This window comes from Lasiosphaeria miniovina (assembly GCF_030549165.1).
Source record: "Lasiosphaeria miniovina strain SMH2392-1A chromosome Unknown B0T26scaffold_9, whole genome shotgun sequence".
Lineage (NCBI taxonomy): Eukaryota > Fungi > Ascomycota > Sordariomycetes > Sordariales > Lasiosphaeriaceae > Lasiosphaeria > Lasiosphaeria miniovina.
In genome coordinates, this window is record NW_026848228.1 from 1,748,294 (window position 1) to 1,765,919 (window position 17,626).

Genomic DNA, 17,626 nt, shown 5'->3' on the forward strand with positions numbered 1-17,626 from the left:
CTGGCTGGGGAGTGCGTCCTAATCAGATTACTTACCTACAAGGCAGGCCCGGGACGCTCAATGCTTATCAGATTGTCTTCGTGATAGCAGTTACGCTGTGAGGTGAATTAATTATCCTTTGGTCTGGATAGAATTACCTGGCTATTTACCATCGTTCTATCTTCTGTAGTCGGTTGATACTCGTGTGATACGCATGGCGAATGTCTGGAAGGTGAAAAAGGGAGGGTAAAAATCTAATGGATAAAAGAACTACGTCTAGGTTTACCTACACTAAGATAAGATATCTTAGGTGCCTACAGTAGGTATAGGTACTGTAGCAGCACTATATCAGGCGAATTTGGAAACTTGAAAGTAGGCAACATGAGTAGTAGTAGGCCTGTGGAGTCGTCGTTCCTGCCTCGATTTCGTCGAGACTGCGTTTTTTAAATTTGCTTCATGGCCACAATTCGCTAGGGCTCTAACAACTTTTCTTTTCATCCGAAATCAAAAAGTTTGAAAATCCCCGCCACCCAACCGCGCCCAGTAGTCCTCTTCTCTTCTGGAGCCCATCCAAATACGATGAGCCTCTGAGGCCATCAGATGCTTCCTAATTATTTCGGACTCGCGGCAAAAGTCTTTCTCCAACACCGCCAGTCTTTGCAGGTGCTGCCGTCGGTAGTGGTGCAACATGGAATTCGAGACTGGGGAGAACCTGCTTACCTTGAAGGGGTCCTTTCAGGGTCAATTTCCAGCAGTCACCGCTAAGATTTCTTCTTCCAATATCGCCGTGGACGAGTATGCACAGTATAACGGCTTGACTATCGACAGCTTGGGACTCGACCCTTGGCCCGGCTCTCTCAATGACGGCGGCTTCATCGCCGCCTCCAGTCACCGTCTCGAAGACGAACAGCTCATTGAACTCAAGGAACTCACTGAGTGTCTCTTCCGCCCCATCATCCCCACACCGGAGCAATGGCAAGCACCTATCAAATCACTGCAGTTTCTCCAAAAAGTCTGCCGGCCCTGCACCAGCGAGATGATCTCGGACCTCATGCTAAAGCTATCCTGCTCCGAGACAAAAGGCTTCAAGCTGGAACTTCCCACACTCCGCAGCGACCATGCCAGCGACTGCCGACGCCTAGCTCGTCGCGTGAAGGCCTTCCGAACAGAGCAGCTTCCCCAGCACCGCCTTCCCCTTCATCCCACTAACGCCAACAAAGGTGAAGGGCTCGAGTTCCCCGACAGCTCGAAGCACAAGCATAGTGCTATCATTGAGAGCCTAGAAAAAGAGACCCTCGAGGTGAATCGAGACACATTGGGCTACTTGGTCCAGATCCTCAAGGAGAATTGGTCGGAAGGCGACCGGCGGGACTTTGTGGAGAGTATTTCAACTTATACGGGGGTAAGTTTCGAAGCAATCAACTATGCTGCTTTGATTTTACTACAAACACTGTGGATTCAAGAAGCACGATTGAGCTAATACGTCTGCCAGGTTGGAGATAGAGAGTGCTTCACACCGCTGGTGAGCCCTCACTTACAGCCACAGCAAGAGTACTTCATCCCGGACGAGGAGTCATGCGAGTTGGCAGAGCCATCCGACACGAGTCTGGGGATAAGCGCCGAACTAGAGGCTACCGAGTCAAGAATATTCGAGCAAGATCTTGAATTCTGGGCAGAAATTGGTTCCAAGCCGCCGCCTTCGCCAGAAGGATACAAAGATATTGACGTCTCTCATATGATCAAGACTGGAGAGCTTTCGGAATCGATCTTTACAGCCTCACCCCTGCCAGTGTCCCGAGATCTCAAGATGGACGTACCGTTTCTGCTTTGCGAGCGCTGCGACGACGGGATAGCAAACCAACCGCTTAGAATCATGGGCCCGGAAGACCTCGCCCAAGCAAAGGCACTCGCGTCTAGCAGCGATACTATATCGATTGGACCAGACAAGGCAGCAGACGAAGACTTTACAGAGTTTCTCCAAGCCAAGGCACGATCCGTCATGATGTCGGCCGAGCAGGAGAAGCTGCAGCCGCTGGACGCCACCGCGAGGGTAGCCGTCCCGGTAGTTGACTTCTCTCTCCCGGCGCCCCAGTGGGAGACGCAGCTCTGGGACTCCAGAAGAGCCTTTGTATGGATCAGAAGCAACACTTTGGTCGACTGGCAAGGCCCAAAGTGGCCCGCCAACAGGATTTCAGAACAGAGAATGGTGTGGGCGCCCCTCGCTCACATGGGTCATAAGACGCTCGTCTCCGAGAAGATCGAAACAGAGGAGAGCGTTCTGGAACCATTTATCAAGATACCGCGAGAAAAGGAAGTTTTGAAAAGTGCGGATTACATTGAGAAGCGCCCTGGACTGGCCATTCTTCGGATGGACGATGATGACAACGATGACGACGGTGTCGACTACGAGGACGGCGAGGTGGATTTGATCATTTGCCACGATGCCCCAACTAACCCACCCAGCACAGTACGAGTTGTCTCTACGAGGCCTTTCCAGCAAGAGGCAGCAACAGTGCCAGCAGAGCCCGTGCCGCCAGCTCCGGTTCCTACGAGGCCGCTTCCACAAGATTTAACGGCCCTGGTGAAGGGAAGAAAGCGTCAAATAGAAGAACTGTCTCAGAAAAGAACGGCAACTGGAGAACAGGTCTCTGGGTTCACAACGGCATCAGAATCACATGCATTTTCCATTGACCAGGCAGCGCTGAGAGGATTTCTGAACGAGTACACGGACTTTTCGCCACTGGTGGACAACAACTTTATCGAGCTCAACTTCCCAAAGAAGCCAAAACTCACGCACAGCTTCTATTCTGGCCCACAAAAGACGATAGCCAACCCTTCAGACCAGAACGCACTCCAGCGTCTGACACCCAAGGGCTTGGATAGGCTACTAATGCCTCCACCCAAGCCCATCCAGGCACTTGCACCAGAGTTTACACTACCTCCGACGCCGCCGAGAGTGGTGGTGGCATTCACCGTTTCTAATATATTGACCAGCCATCTTGAGAAGCTTCTTCCCGGAGCCGATCTGGTGTTGAGAGACTACCAAAGGCACCGACCCACCAGGTCGATCCCACACAACCAGTCTCCCAGCAATGACGAGGCCGACATTATTCTGTCACCTGCGACAGGAGTCATGATGACAACAATGATACGGCTCAGACAGAAGCCCATACCTGGCAAGGCGGCAAGACAGCTACCCTTCTGCCAGGTGGTTGAGAACATCGCCGCTCGGTATGAGCGCCTGATAATTATGGTTTCCGAGGGAAACAAACATAGCGAGACCATGAGCCCGCCCTCACAATCCGACGCGAACGCCCTCGTCGAGTTTCGGGACTTCGCAGCAGGGATCCGAGAGACAGACATCCAGGTCATGTACGCAGGAGGTGGCAGTGGGACGCTCGCCAGGTGGATCGCCGCAGCCGTGTGCAAACATGCGTCCGAGGCCTTGCCCGTTCAACATCTGTTGCTCCAGGAGGAGACATGCTGGGAGCTCTTTCTCCGCCGCGCAGGCATGAACGTGTACGCTGCGCATGTGGTTCTGGGAACTCTCAAGCTTCCGGACGGCGAGCAAGCGATTGGTGGCAAGCAGCTGTACGGGCTGCCACAGTTTGTCGCCATGACACGCGAAAAGAGACTTGAAATATTCGAGGAATTATTCGGAGGCCGGAGGCTCCTGGATAGGGTGAGCAGTGCTATTGATGAGCCGCGGGGCCAACGTGTAGTGGACGAAGGTCGGTTTCTGCAGTGAAACGACAAAGCCTCCGGATGGGAAACCTGGCGGAATTATGTGGAGGTTGAGTTGCTTATAAAATGTTGCATGTTGTGTTGCTGACTGGTATGATCCGTATATAGGGGTTGCTTTCGGTTGGGATATTTGCTGAGCCGTTGGCTACACGGGGATTGATGCGATAGTAGAGGCCCCATATCCTGATACTTGCTGAATAGATTATTGGCTCCGCTGGCGATGAGCTGGATTAAAGAGAGCTTGACGTTAGCTGGCAGCATGAAAGACACGAAATTGTGCTTCATAATCCAACGGTCGGATGCGCAAGATTGCTCGGTAATTGTTGGTGGTTGTCGTCTCCATGGTATGCGGTCTCGGCATGTGATGGGCCGGCCGGCTTCGCACCCACGCTCCAAAGCTTGAGACTGGTCTCTACCATGGCCGGGGGTTTCGGGACAAAGCGTTTGTGCTGGCGCTGGCGTGGGCGTCGAGCCCTATTCGAGGCTGAACCGGTCTCGACAGACATGTGGGACTCCCCAGAGCCGCCGGGCTCACCAGAGCTATCAGACTCACTCTCATCCGAGCTCTCGTCATCCACGTACACCAATGAGCCAGAGCACGTCGCAACGACCGAGCCTGAACTGTGCAGTGCGGCACCGCCAACTGACGATCCATGAGCTTTCCAGTCCCAGGAGGGCTTGACAGCGCCCTCCTGCCTCCCGACTCCTTCCCAGACAACCACGGTGCCGTCCATTGTCCCGGCCCAAAGCTCAAAGCCACCTCCGTTGGCCTCGGCTTTAGACGGCTGGAATACATCACAACTCATTCGTTGTGGTGTTTCTCCATTCCGGCCAGTCAGATAGGCGAGCAACCGAGACGTACTTCTCACGTCGTACACCAGCAGCCCGCTGGACTTCCGCTCGTTGATAGCCAAGTACCGTCCGCACGGGGACCAAATTGTTTGCATGATGCCGAGACCGCCAATCTTGGACTTGGCCGCATCGCGCTCTACGTTCCACGAGTTGAGACAGAGGCCGGTGCCCCCCTTCAGGTCGTATAGGCCCACGTCGCGAATCCGTGTGCCAGCGGCAAGCATCCCAGCGACACCACTAGCATCGGGCTGGACTGCCAGCGCTGATACATGGCCGCGCAGTCCGGTGACTTTGACACTATTATTTATGTCTTTCCGAGACGGAATTGTCCGGATAGTCAGGATCGGCTCGCTGTGCACTGCGCTCGAACGCGATATATCATATAGGGCGATGCGATTCAGCGTACCCGCAATGAAGTGGGTTCCAGGAGCAGGCCAGATCAAAGACGACACAGGCATGTACTCCTCGGTTTCTTGCTTGATGAGGCGGTAGCTCGCGATGGGAGGGGGGGAGTGAGGAGGGGGAAGCGACATTGCGCAGCCATCACCTACGGACTCCTCGCTTTCTGGCGACGGCAAGAATGCATAGTGCAGTTGGATGGGCTGATCTGCGCAGCTGGTCAGGAGTACCTGGGTGCCTAGGTGCCGGATGCTGAAATACGGGCAAGGCGCAACGGCGCTCGTTGCCTCGGGGAGAATGAGGGTGCCGAGCGCATTCAGCGGGGTGGGCTCCTGCCGCGGCTCGAGAAGATCCGCCGAAAGCACAAATGAACAGATGCGATTCGACGAGGAGGTGGTGAACAGCGTCGACCCATCTGCGGACCTGGAAACAGAGAATGACGTCTTGTCAGCAACTGAGTTTGCAGCTCGAGAACTAGAGGTCGAGAACTCACCATTGGACGCTCCGAAAGAAGGAGGCCTGGTCGTGCAGATCAGGCCGGCGGTCTTTGCTCCTGTGAGGAGACGATCCGTCAGGGTTGCTAGTCGAAGCCAGAAGGGTGAGTGGCGGCGCCGCCTTCATCCTTGAGTTCAAGCGGAAGAAAGGAGAAGGACTGAATGATCGTGCAGGCGAGTGAGAAGTCGTGGTTTTTTTCTTCTTCTTCCTTTCTGATTGCGTTCCGAACCCGCGACCAACATCGGATGGAAGAAGGACCTGTCTTTTCCAAGCTGTGGGGTTGGCTTGCTGAGTCGAATGCGCTTCAGGATCTTGGCTGGATTCGACCTGAGCTGGCGAGGTACCTCACTGCTATGATTTGGTGCTGAGGTACATTCACATTTCGGTATCTGTTTTACGGTCACTGGCGGGCCCATTCTCTGGTGTCCGTGCCTGGCGCTGAAGTGGATCCTAACGCTACCCGTGACCCCCGGCAGGCAGTAGGGTAGCTACAGAGCTCCACTGCAGTGACCTGCATTTAGGGCAGGAGCTCCTTTTACCTTCTACCTTACGACAACGACCGAGACGGCTTCAAGCTCCCAGACGCCAGCTTTAAGTCTAGGGGCATCTTCATCATACGAAGACGCCGTCCCTCAAACTGAGGATTGCGGTCGGGGCCTGTCGTTTCTGTGCCATCAAGATCGCCGGATAAGCCGCCTTCGAAAGCCAACACGGGCCATCCCCCACGCCCTGCGAGGCGGCGAACAAAGGAGCCAGCAATCGGAGCATATCAGGCACCTGCCACTGTCTCGGATACCTACCTGCATAACACCACGACCGGAAAAGAACCCGCCAATTGTGCTGTCGCTATGGATTCGCTATGGCGTGAGGATCTCTGCGAGGGGCTTCGCGACCTCAGCGTCGTTAACCTCATTGTTTCAATGTACGTGGTGACGACTTCCCCACACATTCCTTCCCTATCCATTCTCTGCGGGTTAATGCTGACACTGACACTGCTTCAGCCTCATCCTCGTAGGAATGCTTATCAGTTATCTCCCTCAGCACGCCCGCATCATCCAACGCGGCACCTCCGAAGGCATCTCCCCCTACTTTGTCCTACTCGGCACCACGTCCGCCACATCGGCCTTTGCCAACATCCTGCTGCTTCCCCAGTCGCGGCAGGACGTTGCTTGCTGCAAGGAGCTCGAGACATTTCACTGCGTTGCCGGGCTTTTGGGCATCGCACAGCTTGGCGTCCAATGGATCTGCTTTACCTTCATGTAGGTGCTCCGGCGCTGCAGCATGATGCATACACAACAGCTGACCTGCCTCATATCCAGTTTCGTTCTCTTCCTTGTCTTCTTCCGATACAATAATGAGCAGGATGGTGGAGAGCTCGGTGCTGACGAGGAAGCGGAGCCTAAATGGCAGACGGCCTTGCTGGTCGCCTCGCTGACCCTCGTGCACGGCCTTGTCGTCATCGTCGTGACGGGAATCCTCACGACCATCGCCCCCGAGCATCTCTCTGTCTGGGCCAACGTGCTCGGAGTCATGGCCGCCCTTCTCGCTGCCGTGCAATACATACCGCAGATATGGACCACCTACCACCTTAAGCACGTTGGCAGTCTGAGCATCCCGATGATGTGCATCCAGACGCCCGGGGGCTTCGTCTTCGCGGCCAGCCTGTTCGCTCGACTGGGCTGGGCGGGATGGAGCTCGTGGGGTATTTTCGTTCTGACGGCCACGATGCAAGGCGCGCTGCTGTACATGGCCATCTACTACGAGATCCAGGCACGCAACCTCCGCGGCCTGAAGCCGCTGCCGATCCAGGGACTGCCCCCTTCGCATCTACACGCTAACGGCTTTGATGACGACGTGCCGGGCCGTTACACGTCGCACCCCGAGCACTACGCCGAGACGCCTGAGCAGCTTCAGAACATACTCGAACGCCAGGAGAGCGACGCCGCGGCCGAGACGGCGCCTTTGCTGAGACCCGGCGGAATCGGCGACCCGCACAGGAATTACGACACCAACCGTGGCTAGGCGCGCCGGAAGGTAGTTCGTTATTGAGCTAAGCGGAGCCTTCTGGGAGGTTCTCTCTCGTCCCCATTCTTCTTGTCCCTTCTTTCTTATTTATTATTCCAAAACAGGGGAATCATCCCGTCACCGATATAGGGATACCAGCAGGAAACCCACCGTGTTGGGGGCGCATTGTCTCTTAGCGTGGGTGTTGTATGGTGCGGATTAGGAGGGCGAGGCTAGCTGGAGGAGGCGAGACATGTTAAGGCCGTATCTCGTTTTGCTATTCATTTAGCTGCTGGGTTTTGGACGGCGTTGCATTAGTTAAGGCGGGAGACCTCAAGCCTGCGGACAAGCTATGGTGTCTATTTGCTAGGTTTGCTATACAGGTCGATTTCATGTAGACAGGTCACTGCCGGAGACGGGAACCGCTGCTGGTGCTGCCGTTTTGGGAGTCACACATGGGGGTTAGGGTTCGGAGTGCATTTTAGTGGAAGACCCACAGCCCAAGTTGCAGCACTGTTTTGTCGACGCTCCGGGGTTCCCCTTCCCCTGCCAAACACATGCATGCAGTGCAGTCCGAGCCGCCAACCTTGTCTACGAATTCTTGAGCACTGTCTGCGAATAGGCTGCTAGATATTGAGTATACGTTTGCTTCTATTACCTCTCCTATCGTCTTCCAATTACTTGCAATGCGTGATTTTCTTTCGGTCCCGAACCTCGACTCTTATTCGTGCCGAGATGGCGGTGTCGTCGTCAGCGCCAGCAGCAGCAGCGTGTAAAAACAACGCGAAGCATTGAAGACGTGCTTCCGCTTCACACTCGTTCGGTTTCGGTGCGACCAGAGACAATATGACAATTTGGCAAACACTTTGCGCCCCTCGAGTGAGGGTGTGACGGTGTTTCCTTCTTACCTACCTTACCTCTTCCCGCCCCAGTCCCCCCCGCGAGTATCATCCGATCTTTGCCCTGGGGGGTTGCGACTTGCGAGTCTGAGCACAGCCATGCAAGTCGGGCATTTGCGGGGGACTGGCCGACAGCATCGATGCTGATGCGATCGGATGCGCCTCGCGAGATCCGATGCGATGCGATCGATGCGGAGGCGCTCTTAGCGTGCGTGCGTGCGCGCATGCTGAAGGTGGTTAGGTGTTCTGTCTGCGCACAGGCTCGCTCCCCTGACCTGCAGACGATTTCATCTGTTTCCAACTCTTCGCCATCTCGGTTCGGATCTGATCCCGCGTTGCGTGCTGCGCGCTGTGGCTGGGCAAACAGCGACACCCTGGAATCGCCTCTGTTCTCTCGTCCCCTGCAGAAAGGCGAGATGACGAGACCGGGAATCTCTCTCTCTTGCGTCGCGATGGATAATACCTACAGAGTACCTAGGTATGGATGGATGGGGGCTGGTGTTTCTACTCCGCGAGAAGAAGGCCCCTTTTTCCTGCCCCTTGAGCAACACAATTCTCCGGCAAAATTCGCCGCGCCGGGAGAGCGATGACTGCCAACAAACATAAAACGTCGCTGGGCATTTTCCCGACGCCAGAAAAATTGGCCAGCCGCAAGGCACCGCTGGGCAGCGTGTGCAATATTCAGGCGCGGCTGGTTGGAGAACAGAATGGGTGTGCGCTGACGCTGAAATGATCTGCCCTCTGGAACATGGCAGAACGGAGCCTCGTCGCCCTCGTCGTCTCATGTGGCACTTTAACCGCCACACCAGCCCTCGCCGCGCAGCCACGACGCAGAATAGCCTCGGCCGCGTCTGGTGCGCATTCCAAACCGCATCCTCCGGCTTTTCACAGGCGCACAGTCGATCACGTCCTCCGTGCAGCGTCTGGCGCGTTGGGGCAATATGCGTTGCTCCCCCCCTCCCCTCCGCGTGTGCGACTGCCGATCCCGTTCACGATGCCGAGAGGACGAGGCGGCACTCGAGCGAGTCCCCCCCCCTTCATAAGGGCAGGCGGGTGGCGTCACTCTGTCTTTCCCCTAGTGTTCGGTTTCTTTCCTTCTTTCTTGTTCTTTCTGCAAGTCCTCGTCTGTACTGTGCGGCACCCTACACTCCTTTTTTGTCTTTTCCTTTTCTTTTCATAATGTTTGTTGTTTACTCGTACACACTAGCGTGACAAGACATCAGAACATTCCCTAGATATAGACGCACAGCACCGCGCCGCCCGACACATACAACAGCTCAAACACACAACCATTGACGATGATGCTTCCGCGAAAACTGGCCATCGAGAGAGCGAAGATGGAACGGAGACAAGGCGGTGGAGGCGGGGGCGGGAAGGACTCGGCCCCGTGTCCAGGCGGCAACGGAACCCAGATCGGAACGGCCCAGCAGTTCACCGTGCTGTGCAACTCAAACGTGGGAGGAGACGTCATAAACAGGACAGACGCCTTTGACTTCACAACATGCGTGGATATCTGCTCGTCCTTCCATCCAAAATGCGAGGGTGTGTCGTTTGATGGATCCAAGTGCTTTCTGAGGAACAACCTGAACGACAGAACACGCCCGGCGAGGAGATTCGATGCTGCCATCGGCACATTCCCGGGCGCCAGTTCCAACTGCGCGACCCTGAGCGGCGCACAGCAAGTCTCGGGCACCAGCTTTGCCCCTATGTGCGGCTTCATCCTGGCCGGATCCGACATCAGCCAGAACTTCGCTCCCACTTTCCAGGACTGCATGACGCAGTGCTCAAAGACGACGGGCTGCGCGGCGCTGTCGTTTGATGCAAGCCAGAACCAAGGGTTCAAGAACTGCTACCTCAAGTCGGCGGTGACAGACAGCGCCAACGTGGCCCCGGATTCAACCATCGACTCTGCCATGCTGTCTAATGCCGCCCTCGCGCCAGCAGCGCCGGCTTCCCCCGCAGCCTCATCACCAGCAGTCGCGCCCCCGCCCGCCCCAACTACTGCCGCCACTCCCGCACCTGCCCCCGTAGGCACAAGCGCGTCGGCGGTTGCTACGCCGCCAGCAGCAGATCCTGGCAGCAGCGGTGGTGTGGTGTTCTTTACGCCTCCGGGTGGATCACCCACTCCGGTTGCCACCACTCCAGTAGCGGCCACGCCTGCGCCTTCCACGCCCATCAATGCTGTACCGACAGCAGCAGAAACCTCTTCCCTCTTATTACCACTACCGCTAGCGCCGTCGTCCAGCCAAGCCACATTCCTGTTCCCCAGCAGCATTACTGGCGCCTTTTCGGCACCTGTAGCCACCACGGATGCCGCCGCCCTCGACAGCAGCGGGGCCACGAGCAACGCCTGGATTGCCGCTCCGGTAGTGGGCAGCGTTGCGGCTCTGGCCCTGATTGTGGTGTCTTTTATCATGCTGAAGAGGAGGCGGCGCCGCGGCAGCGACGACACGTCGTCCAGCGGCAGCGGCAGCAGCCGCCGCAACATGACGCGCAGCTCGCCCGTCACCAATCTCCTGTCGACTTGGCTGCCGGGCTCGCCGCGCCGCAAGATGGGCAACTTCTCGCAGGTAACGGGCAAGCAGCCCATGTCGCGCAACAGCATCCGCGACAGCGTGCCTGCCATCCTGCGGCCCGGCGGCGGCGGCGGCGGCATGGAGAGGCTCGACGACATTGAGGAGGACGGCGCCAACCGCGACAGCACCCCCGTCTACGGTCTCAAGAACGGCAAGGCCGAGCTAAGGAACAGCCTCAACGGGCTGGGTCAGAATAGGTGGTCATGACATGCTCTGTTTCTGAGCATGTTATCTTCCTTGACCACGTAGGCCGCTAGTAATTTCTCTCGCTCGCCATTTTTCATGTTTAGGGTAAGAGGACGGCACGGCGGGCTTATAACAGAGGGCCGACAGGGAACGGCGGGGATAGGAAGGGAACTAACTAACTAACGATATGTGTATCTATGTATGTAGGTGAGGCAAATTAAGGGACGGCGATGGCGAAGGAAACTGGATGGGCTGGGTGGGTATCGTTTTCTTTTGTCTCAGACGGAGTTTTTGAAGGGTCTTTTTTGTGTTCAGGATACCAACAACCAAGAGAGGCAGGCAGGTGCCTCCTGTGGCTTTTCTGTATTTACGTACTATTTATTCCTCTATATTACATATTTTTCTTCTTTTTCTTTCTCACCTTTTAATTTAGTCTATCGACTGTGTAAATTCACAATCTTACATTGGTAGCTGGCTTGATCTGGAGATGGGATGGATGCTGAGGTGTTTCTACTTTGGCGGTTTGCATCATGGATGGATGTCATGGGGGCTTGTTGGAGAAGCTTTAGGCCCCCCTGGATTTCTTCCTGGCCAGGCTTTTGGGGGCGTGCTTGCGCTGAGCTGTTGATTGGCCCATCTGGAACACTGCAGTGCTGAACCTTGTCAGCAGCCAGCGGGGTCACACCCTGGGGGACGCCCGCGTGTTAAAGAGCTCAGTGACCTCCACTCCCCTAGCCAGCCAGTGGGGATGGGATGTACTAACACCCGTACTGCGCCGGCATTAGATGGGAGATAGCACTGTGGGTGAACAGAAAGGTGTCATTAATCCATGGCTTCTGGGATGGATGTCATGACCTGACCTTGGGAATTTGTAACTACTTCGACTGCTCGTTCGTCTCCTTTTGTTACTTGTTGTTTGCATTCCTCGGCGCTCTTCTCCGTGCCTTTTCAGCTTCCATTGCTGTTTCCCTCTCGGCTTCCGACCTTAGCTAGCTAGCTCCCCCCTGTCCTGCCGCCTGTCCGCTGGGAGATAAGCCTCTTAGAGACACTTATCAAGCCCAGGCAACCAACCCTCTAACTGCTTACCTACCTTACCTTACCTATCTTACCTATTCATATATTCAGTGACTCAGAAGTGCTGCCCTCGCCGACCTACCTACAGCCATTTACTCACGCAGCCAATTCCCCTTGCTCACCTAAATAGCAAATCAATGGCAGTCACCAACCTCCCGCCCTCGTCGTCTGACGACGAGGACATTGACGTCCAGCCGCAGCCGCAGCACCAACACCAGCACCAGCACTCCTTGTCGGAGGTCTCGGACGCGTCGACGGCGGCGATCGACATCGAGACATGGACCGTGGCGGCGCTCGAGTCGCTGCGGATCGGGCCTTCTCGTCGCACCGGCAGCGTCTTGTCGATCCCGCTGGACGACGAGGCTGATGGCGCCAGGACTGAGGCGACCGCCCCGCGGATGAAGCTGCGCAATGTGGCCGTCGATGTCGCTGCGGCACGCCGCCCGGCGGCGCCCGCTCGCCGCGAGACCCTGGCGCTCAAGGGAAAGGAGGGCAGCCGGCACCGACGACGGTGGGAGAATGGTATTACCCCCCCCCCTTTTGCTTGTTCCGTCGTAATGCCTGCTATGGTTTCTGGGAGAGAGAGATAGAGAGGAATAACGGGCTTGGCTGATTCTGGACATCGGTGTGTAGACCATCTCCTCCACGTGCCCAACGTGCAACCGCCGCTGCCGAGCGACTTCGAGGTCCGCCCCACGCACCCCGTGCACGGCACCGTGCCGTACGAGCTGGCCAAGTTCTGGGACAAGGGCCTACGCGAGCGCGTCGAGGAGCGCAAGGCCGCGTTTGCCGCGCACCGCAAGAAGGCCACTCTTATCGCTGCAGCCGCTGCTGGAACTGGAACTAGAACTGGAACTGGAACAACGGAGGCCGCGGTGCCTGCCGACGTCGGCAAGGTGCCCAGGGACCTGCGCGCCAAGGCCAAGCGCACCCCCGCCGTCAAGTCGTGGCTGCGCGTACTCGAGGAGCCCGTCCGCCAATTCATGGTCGATCGCGGACTCGTGGCTCGCCCCGCGCCGGAACTCGAGGTCGAGGCTGTTGCAGCTGAGTCGGAGTCCGAGACGGACTCGAGCGACGAGGAAATCGTATTTGTCGGCCGCAACGGCGCCACCATGCGCGACGGCAAACCTGTGAGGGATGATACTGCTGAGACCCGTGACGAGGATGTGTCTGGCAAGATGAAGAAGACCCAGCAGCAGCAGCAGCAGCAGCAGAGCGAGCGGGATCAGCAGGACGCCAAGTCCCCGGGAATGCTGCTTGACACGCTGGGAGAGGACGAGAGCGGAACGTCGTTCAAGTATGTCCCCCCCTTTCCTTTTTTTTGTTTATCCCCCCGTTTGCTCTCCTCGCTCTTGCTGGCTTTCCATTGCATTGCATGCATGCTCACGGCTTTCTACTCTAGGCGATGGCTGAGTCACCTCATCTCCGAGTACTACGGGCTCGACTCCAAGTCGGTCACGGTGGGCAACCCCGCGCGCCGTGTCGTCTACGTCGGCATCAAGCAGCTCAGCTCCGCGCACCATCGTCGCGGCTACCCCCTGTCGATCCTGTCGGCCCTGCCGCCGCCGCTGTGGGAGATGTTCTGAGCAAGCCCGGCACGGAGTCAGGTTGCATCTGTCACCTTTACGTTGTTAGGGGCGGGTTGTCCTGTCGTGATCTCGGCATCAGTCACAGGTGGGCAGACGGCGTGGTTGTGTGTGTATGTGTGTTCAGAGAGAGAAATAGGGGGTGTGTGAAGCGTAGCCCTATTAATTACATCTACTGATGCCGTCCATTTTGACGCATTTGCCGAGACCAGAACTGTGAATTTCGCATGCATGTTCTAAATTCTGCCCTTGGCAAATGTTCCCGGTATTCTGGCCTTCCCCGTCGCCTCCAGTTTACTGTCGCAGGACTTGGTTTATCGCATGATTAACGGAGGATCTGGGCGACTCGCCCTGCCTAGCTCTTAAACCCTCTTTGACGAGTTCGTATATACCCACTACTTACTTGCTTCCTTCATACTCGCCCTTCCTCAAGATTCAGTCATGCTTCATCATGAAATACTTCCATGTGGGTGGCTTTGGGAATCTGTCGTCTCTACGCCAGCCTACATCAGGAGGGAATACCAGGCAAGTACTAAATATAAAACCGTTGACTAGCATCATGGTCGATCAACCTCCTGCTCCTAGATCCAGGCCTATTAACGTCGTGGGAAATGTAGTAATGTTAGTACAAAGTATTTATCTACATATATATATATATGATCTCCGAGCGGACACACAGCGTGCTGGTCATTCATCTCTAAAAATGAATGCTGAGAGAAATGAAAGCGCCGGGATCTATTTCAGCAAAAGGAAAAGAAAAGGGTATTGGCATGCATCATTCTGTCACAAGACCTGTTTCAGCAGACATTGGCAGACAGCAGTGTGTGTGTGTGGGTGTGTGTGTGTGTGTGTGTGTTGATGTTGGTGTGGGTAGGATGGGTTATGGGGGCGCGCTCACTCACGCATACGCATGAAGATTCGTCTATGTAGGTACCTAGTGTGTGGCTCACTGGCGACTCTTCTTTTATCTCCCGCCGTCATGTACCGCCGTCATTTACACGCCAGTTCTGTCCGTCCATGATCTATCTTTGCTTGTGTCAGTGGTGTTCTGGTGTTTGGGTGATGGACGTGTTTTCTAGACCAGAGGTAGAGATCTCGTGGCTCGGATTTTATACCAGTCGTGGCAAGTTAGTTTAACAACATATTTGTGCTCTAGCGCAAGACCTCTCTGGCCTCTTTAAACAGTGGCTTATCAAATATCACGGAGACATGCTGCGGCGGTCGTTGTAGTTTATACAGCGTGTATGTAAGAGGTCGTAGGTAGGTGGTATTCGGGTAAAGAACCATACAAAGAGAAAAGAGAAAAGAAAAACGAAAACCCTGCATCGTCCCACGTCATACTTTGTTCTTGTTACATCTAGCCTCTCAAAAACCCACACTCGCTATGCTCGCTACTATTGCTCCTCTAGATTATCCCTTAAACGCCAAGCGCAGAGTTGAAGGCGTCGGCAGCAGCCTGGCCCTTCTGGGCGCTGGCGGCCGAGGCGGCGCTGTCACAGGCCGCGACGGTCGCGTCGGACGCCTTGCACGTGCTCTCAAGCTTGTTGCAGGTGAATTCGGCAATGACCTTGATGTTGAGGGCCGAGCCGTGGTTGAAATCGGCCAAGTTCTCGCTCTGGAAGCTTGCCTCCTTGCGGCCGTCGAGACCGTCGGCGAACTGGATGGCGGGGCTGCCGCACGAGCCAAAGTCGAGGGCGGCTTGGCGCCGGGCCTTCTGAGCACGGCGGCGAGCCTTCTTGGCGGCGGAAGCAGCCTGGCACGCCTGCTCCTGGGTATCGCACTGAGCGGTGCCGCCCGCGAGCTGGCCCGAGTTGGCGGCGTTGGCGCAGGCGTTCTTCTGGATCGCGCACGACCGGTCGATGGCGGCAGCCTCCTTCAGGAAGGTGTTGCCGTTGACCGAGAACGGGCGCTCAGCGTCGGAGCTGATGACGGGCGGGGCGGCGCCGCCGAGGGAGCCTGTAAACTTCTGGACGTTGACGGTAGCGGAAGCGGAGGGGGCAGCGCCGCTGGGAGCACGGGCACTAGCCTTAGCTGAGGTATCAGTGTTAGCAGCACACGCTTCTCGAATTATCAGCTTCTAGACTGGGTAGGAGGGGGACACGGTTGCTAACATACCATTGGCATTGGCGGCAGGGGCGGCGGCGGCGGGAGCGGCAGCAACGGCGGCCTTGATATCGGCCTCGGTAGCTGCCGGGGTGAGCAGCTTCTGGGAGATGATGCAGCCAACGGCGTCATTTGCATCGTCGCAGGTGTTGCCCTTGCCGGTCGGGTCGCCGATCTGGAGCACAGTCAGTATCGCGCTGCTGAACTCTACGTGGGGCAGGGTTTCTCACCTTGCCAGGGGCAAATGTGCCGCTTTGGAGGGCAAGAATCGGGTCGGCCCCGATGGCTGCCAGCTGGAGGGCAACGGCGATCTCGATATTCTTGTTGCCAGCAATGCCCTCGGGGGAGGCGGGGTCCTGATGCTGGGTGATGGCAGCAATCTCGGGGTTGACAGCCGTCTGGGTGCAGAGGACGCTGGCTAGGCCGACGCTGCCCGTGTTGCGCTCTAGGGCGCGGAAGAGAATGGCCTGGGCTTGGCCATCAACATCGCCGGCAGCCTTCGAGTTGGTAAAGGCCTGGTCGGCAATGATCTGGGCCAAGCAGTCGAGGTTCTGAACCCCGGGGGCGCCCTCGGCAGCGGCCTTGTTGCCCAAGAGACCGAAGACGGCGTTGACGATTTTAAGAGGGTTGTTGAGCTTGAGGGCGGTATCGACCTTGTCGAGGATGGCCTGGTGAGAGTGCTCCTGGGGTACCTCGCGCTTGGCCACCTTGCCCGAGTAGATGGGGATCTCGCGGGCCGAGGCAGCACCCACGAGGGCGAACATAACAGTCTGGTACTTCATGGTGCTGGTTGTTTTTGTTTTGAAATCGTAGCGATCGACGCGATGCGAATATAAACAGACGAAGAGAACAAGGCCCGGCCTAACGAGAATAAGATAATTAAAACTAAAAGAGCGTCAAAGTTCACAGAACCGAACAAGGAATGTAAGCACCGGAAGAGGATGGGTTGTGAAAAGATTTCAATGACAGAGAGGGCTGGCCCGGCAAGACTATATGTACCTATGGCGCCAAGGAGAGAGGAGAGCGGCATGGGCAGGGCATCGTGAACATGGGTGAATATCCAAGATTGACGGATTCGTCGTCTCATGATGGGCATTGACCGCAACTGGGCCTAGGATCCTCGAACAGTCGCTAACAGAGGTTGGGCGGTTGATCGGCGACCAGGATGTGCAGCTGAGGTGGCGGCATGGAGCACCCTGGCTCTGCGAGCCGCTGTCCTGGGAGAGCGCCACCGGCTATACTGGACTCCGTAACAAGCTTCCCTGACCAAGGGCTGCACCAATACGCAAGTCCAAGCCCAAGGTAAATGCGAAGTAGAAGGGTAGGGACTATGGAGTATGGGACAGGTGGCCAAGGGGTCGTTCGTGCGGAGAGCCGAGAGGCAGGGAGGGCTCAGAACTTCAGATGCCATCTCATCTAGTGTATATCCATCGTTTTGCTGTCAGAAGTGACAGGCGATGTAGCAGATCTGTAACGGGAGATGCCATTTAGAAGTCTTAGCGAGAGGTTGCAGTTGCACTGTTTGGCATCCAGCCCATTGCTTCCTAGCCGGGCAGGTTGACAACCAGCCCTACTGCCACTCTGGCTGCTGTGCTCTCCGAGTTCAATAATCGGCCTTTCCATGTTGGCACTCTACTACCTGGAAGAGGTAGACGCTGCCTAACCCCTCGGTACCAGCTTTGGCCTCGAGCGGGAGATTTCTTAGCATTCGATCGTAAATGTCAACAGG

The 17,626-nt window shown here is 56.4% G+C and overlaps 6 protein-coding genes across 6 annotated transcripts; 4 read left to right on the forward strand and 2 right to left on the reverse strand.

Annotated features, from left to right (window-relative positions):
- Nucleotides 1-667: 667 nt before the first annotated feature.
- On the forward strand, nt 668-3,866 carry B0T26DRAFT_796174 (uncharacterized protein; the record flags this gene model as incomplete). The annotated part of the gene is made up of 4 exons (XM_060446917.1): nt 668-991; nt 1,151-1,381; nt 1,472-1,890; nt 2,029-3,866. 4 exons carry the CDS (start codon nt 668-670, stop codon nt 3,725-3,727), a joined length of 2,673 nt encoding a protein of 890 aa, XP_060289752.1. The 3' UTR covers nt 3,728-3,866.
- A 138-nt stretch (nt 3,867-4,004) lies between these two features.
- B0T26DRAFT_660086 (WD40-repeat-containing domain protein) lies at nt 4,005-5,595 on the reverse strand (the record flags this gene model as incomplete). Its single annotated transcript, XM_060438998.1, has 2 exons — nt 4,005-5,397; nt 5,468-5,595. 2 exons carry the CDS (start codon nt 5,593-5,595, stop codon nt 4,005-4,007), a joined length of 1,521 nt encoding a protein of 506 aa, XP_060289753.1.
- Nucleotides 5,596-6,073: 478 nt separating this feature from the next.
- On the forward strand, nt 6,074-7,491 carry B0T26DRAFT_796187 (uncharacterized protein; the record flags this gene model as incomplete). The annotated part of the gene is made up of 3 exons (XM_060446918.1): nt 6,074-6,391; nt 6,471-6,728; nt 6,789-7,491. Exons 1-3 carry the CDS (start codon nt 6,318-6,320, stop codon nt 7,489-7,491), a joined length of 1,035 nt encoding a protein of 344 aa, XP_060289754.1. The 5' UTR covers nt 6,074-6,317.
- Nucleotides 7,492-9,709: 2,218 nt separating this feature from the next.
- On the forward strand, nt 9,710-11,155 carry B0T26DRAFT_758043 (uncharacterized protein; the record flags this gene model as incomplete). The annotated part of the gene is made up of 1 exon (XM_060446347.1): nt 9,710-11,155. One exon carries the CDS (start codon nt 9,710-9,712, stop codon nt 11,153-11,155), a length of 1,446 nt encoding a protein of 481 aa, XP_060289755.1.
- Nucleotides 11,156-12,468: 1,313 nt separating this feature from the next.
- B0T26DRAFT_595835 (R3H-associated N-terminal domain-containing protein) lies at nt 12,469-13,788 on the forward strand (the record flags this gene model as incomplete). The annotated part of the gene is made up of 4 exons (XM_060435603.1): nt 12,469-12,730; nt 12,842-13,338; nt 13,402-13,505; nt 13,611-13,788. Coding segments are annotated over 4 exons (1,041 nt in total), but the record flags the coding sequence as incomplete, so codon positions are not given.
- Nucleotides 13,789-15,211: 1,423 nt separating this feature from the next.
- On the reverse strand, nt 15,212-16,679 carry B0T26DRAFT_660140 (uncharacterized protein; the record flags this gene model as incomplete). Its single annotated transcript, XM_060439006.1, has 3 exons — nt 15,212-15,871; nt 15,896-16,072; nt 16,128-16,679. 3 exons carry the CDS (start codon nt 16,677-16,679, stop codon nt 15,212-15,214), a joined length of 1,389 nt encoding a protein of 462 aa, XP_060289757.1.
- Between the last annotated feature and the right edge of the window lie 947 nt (nt 16,680-17,626).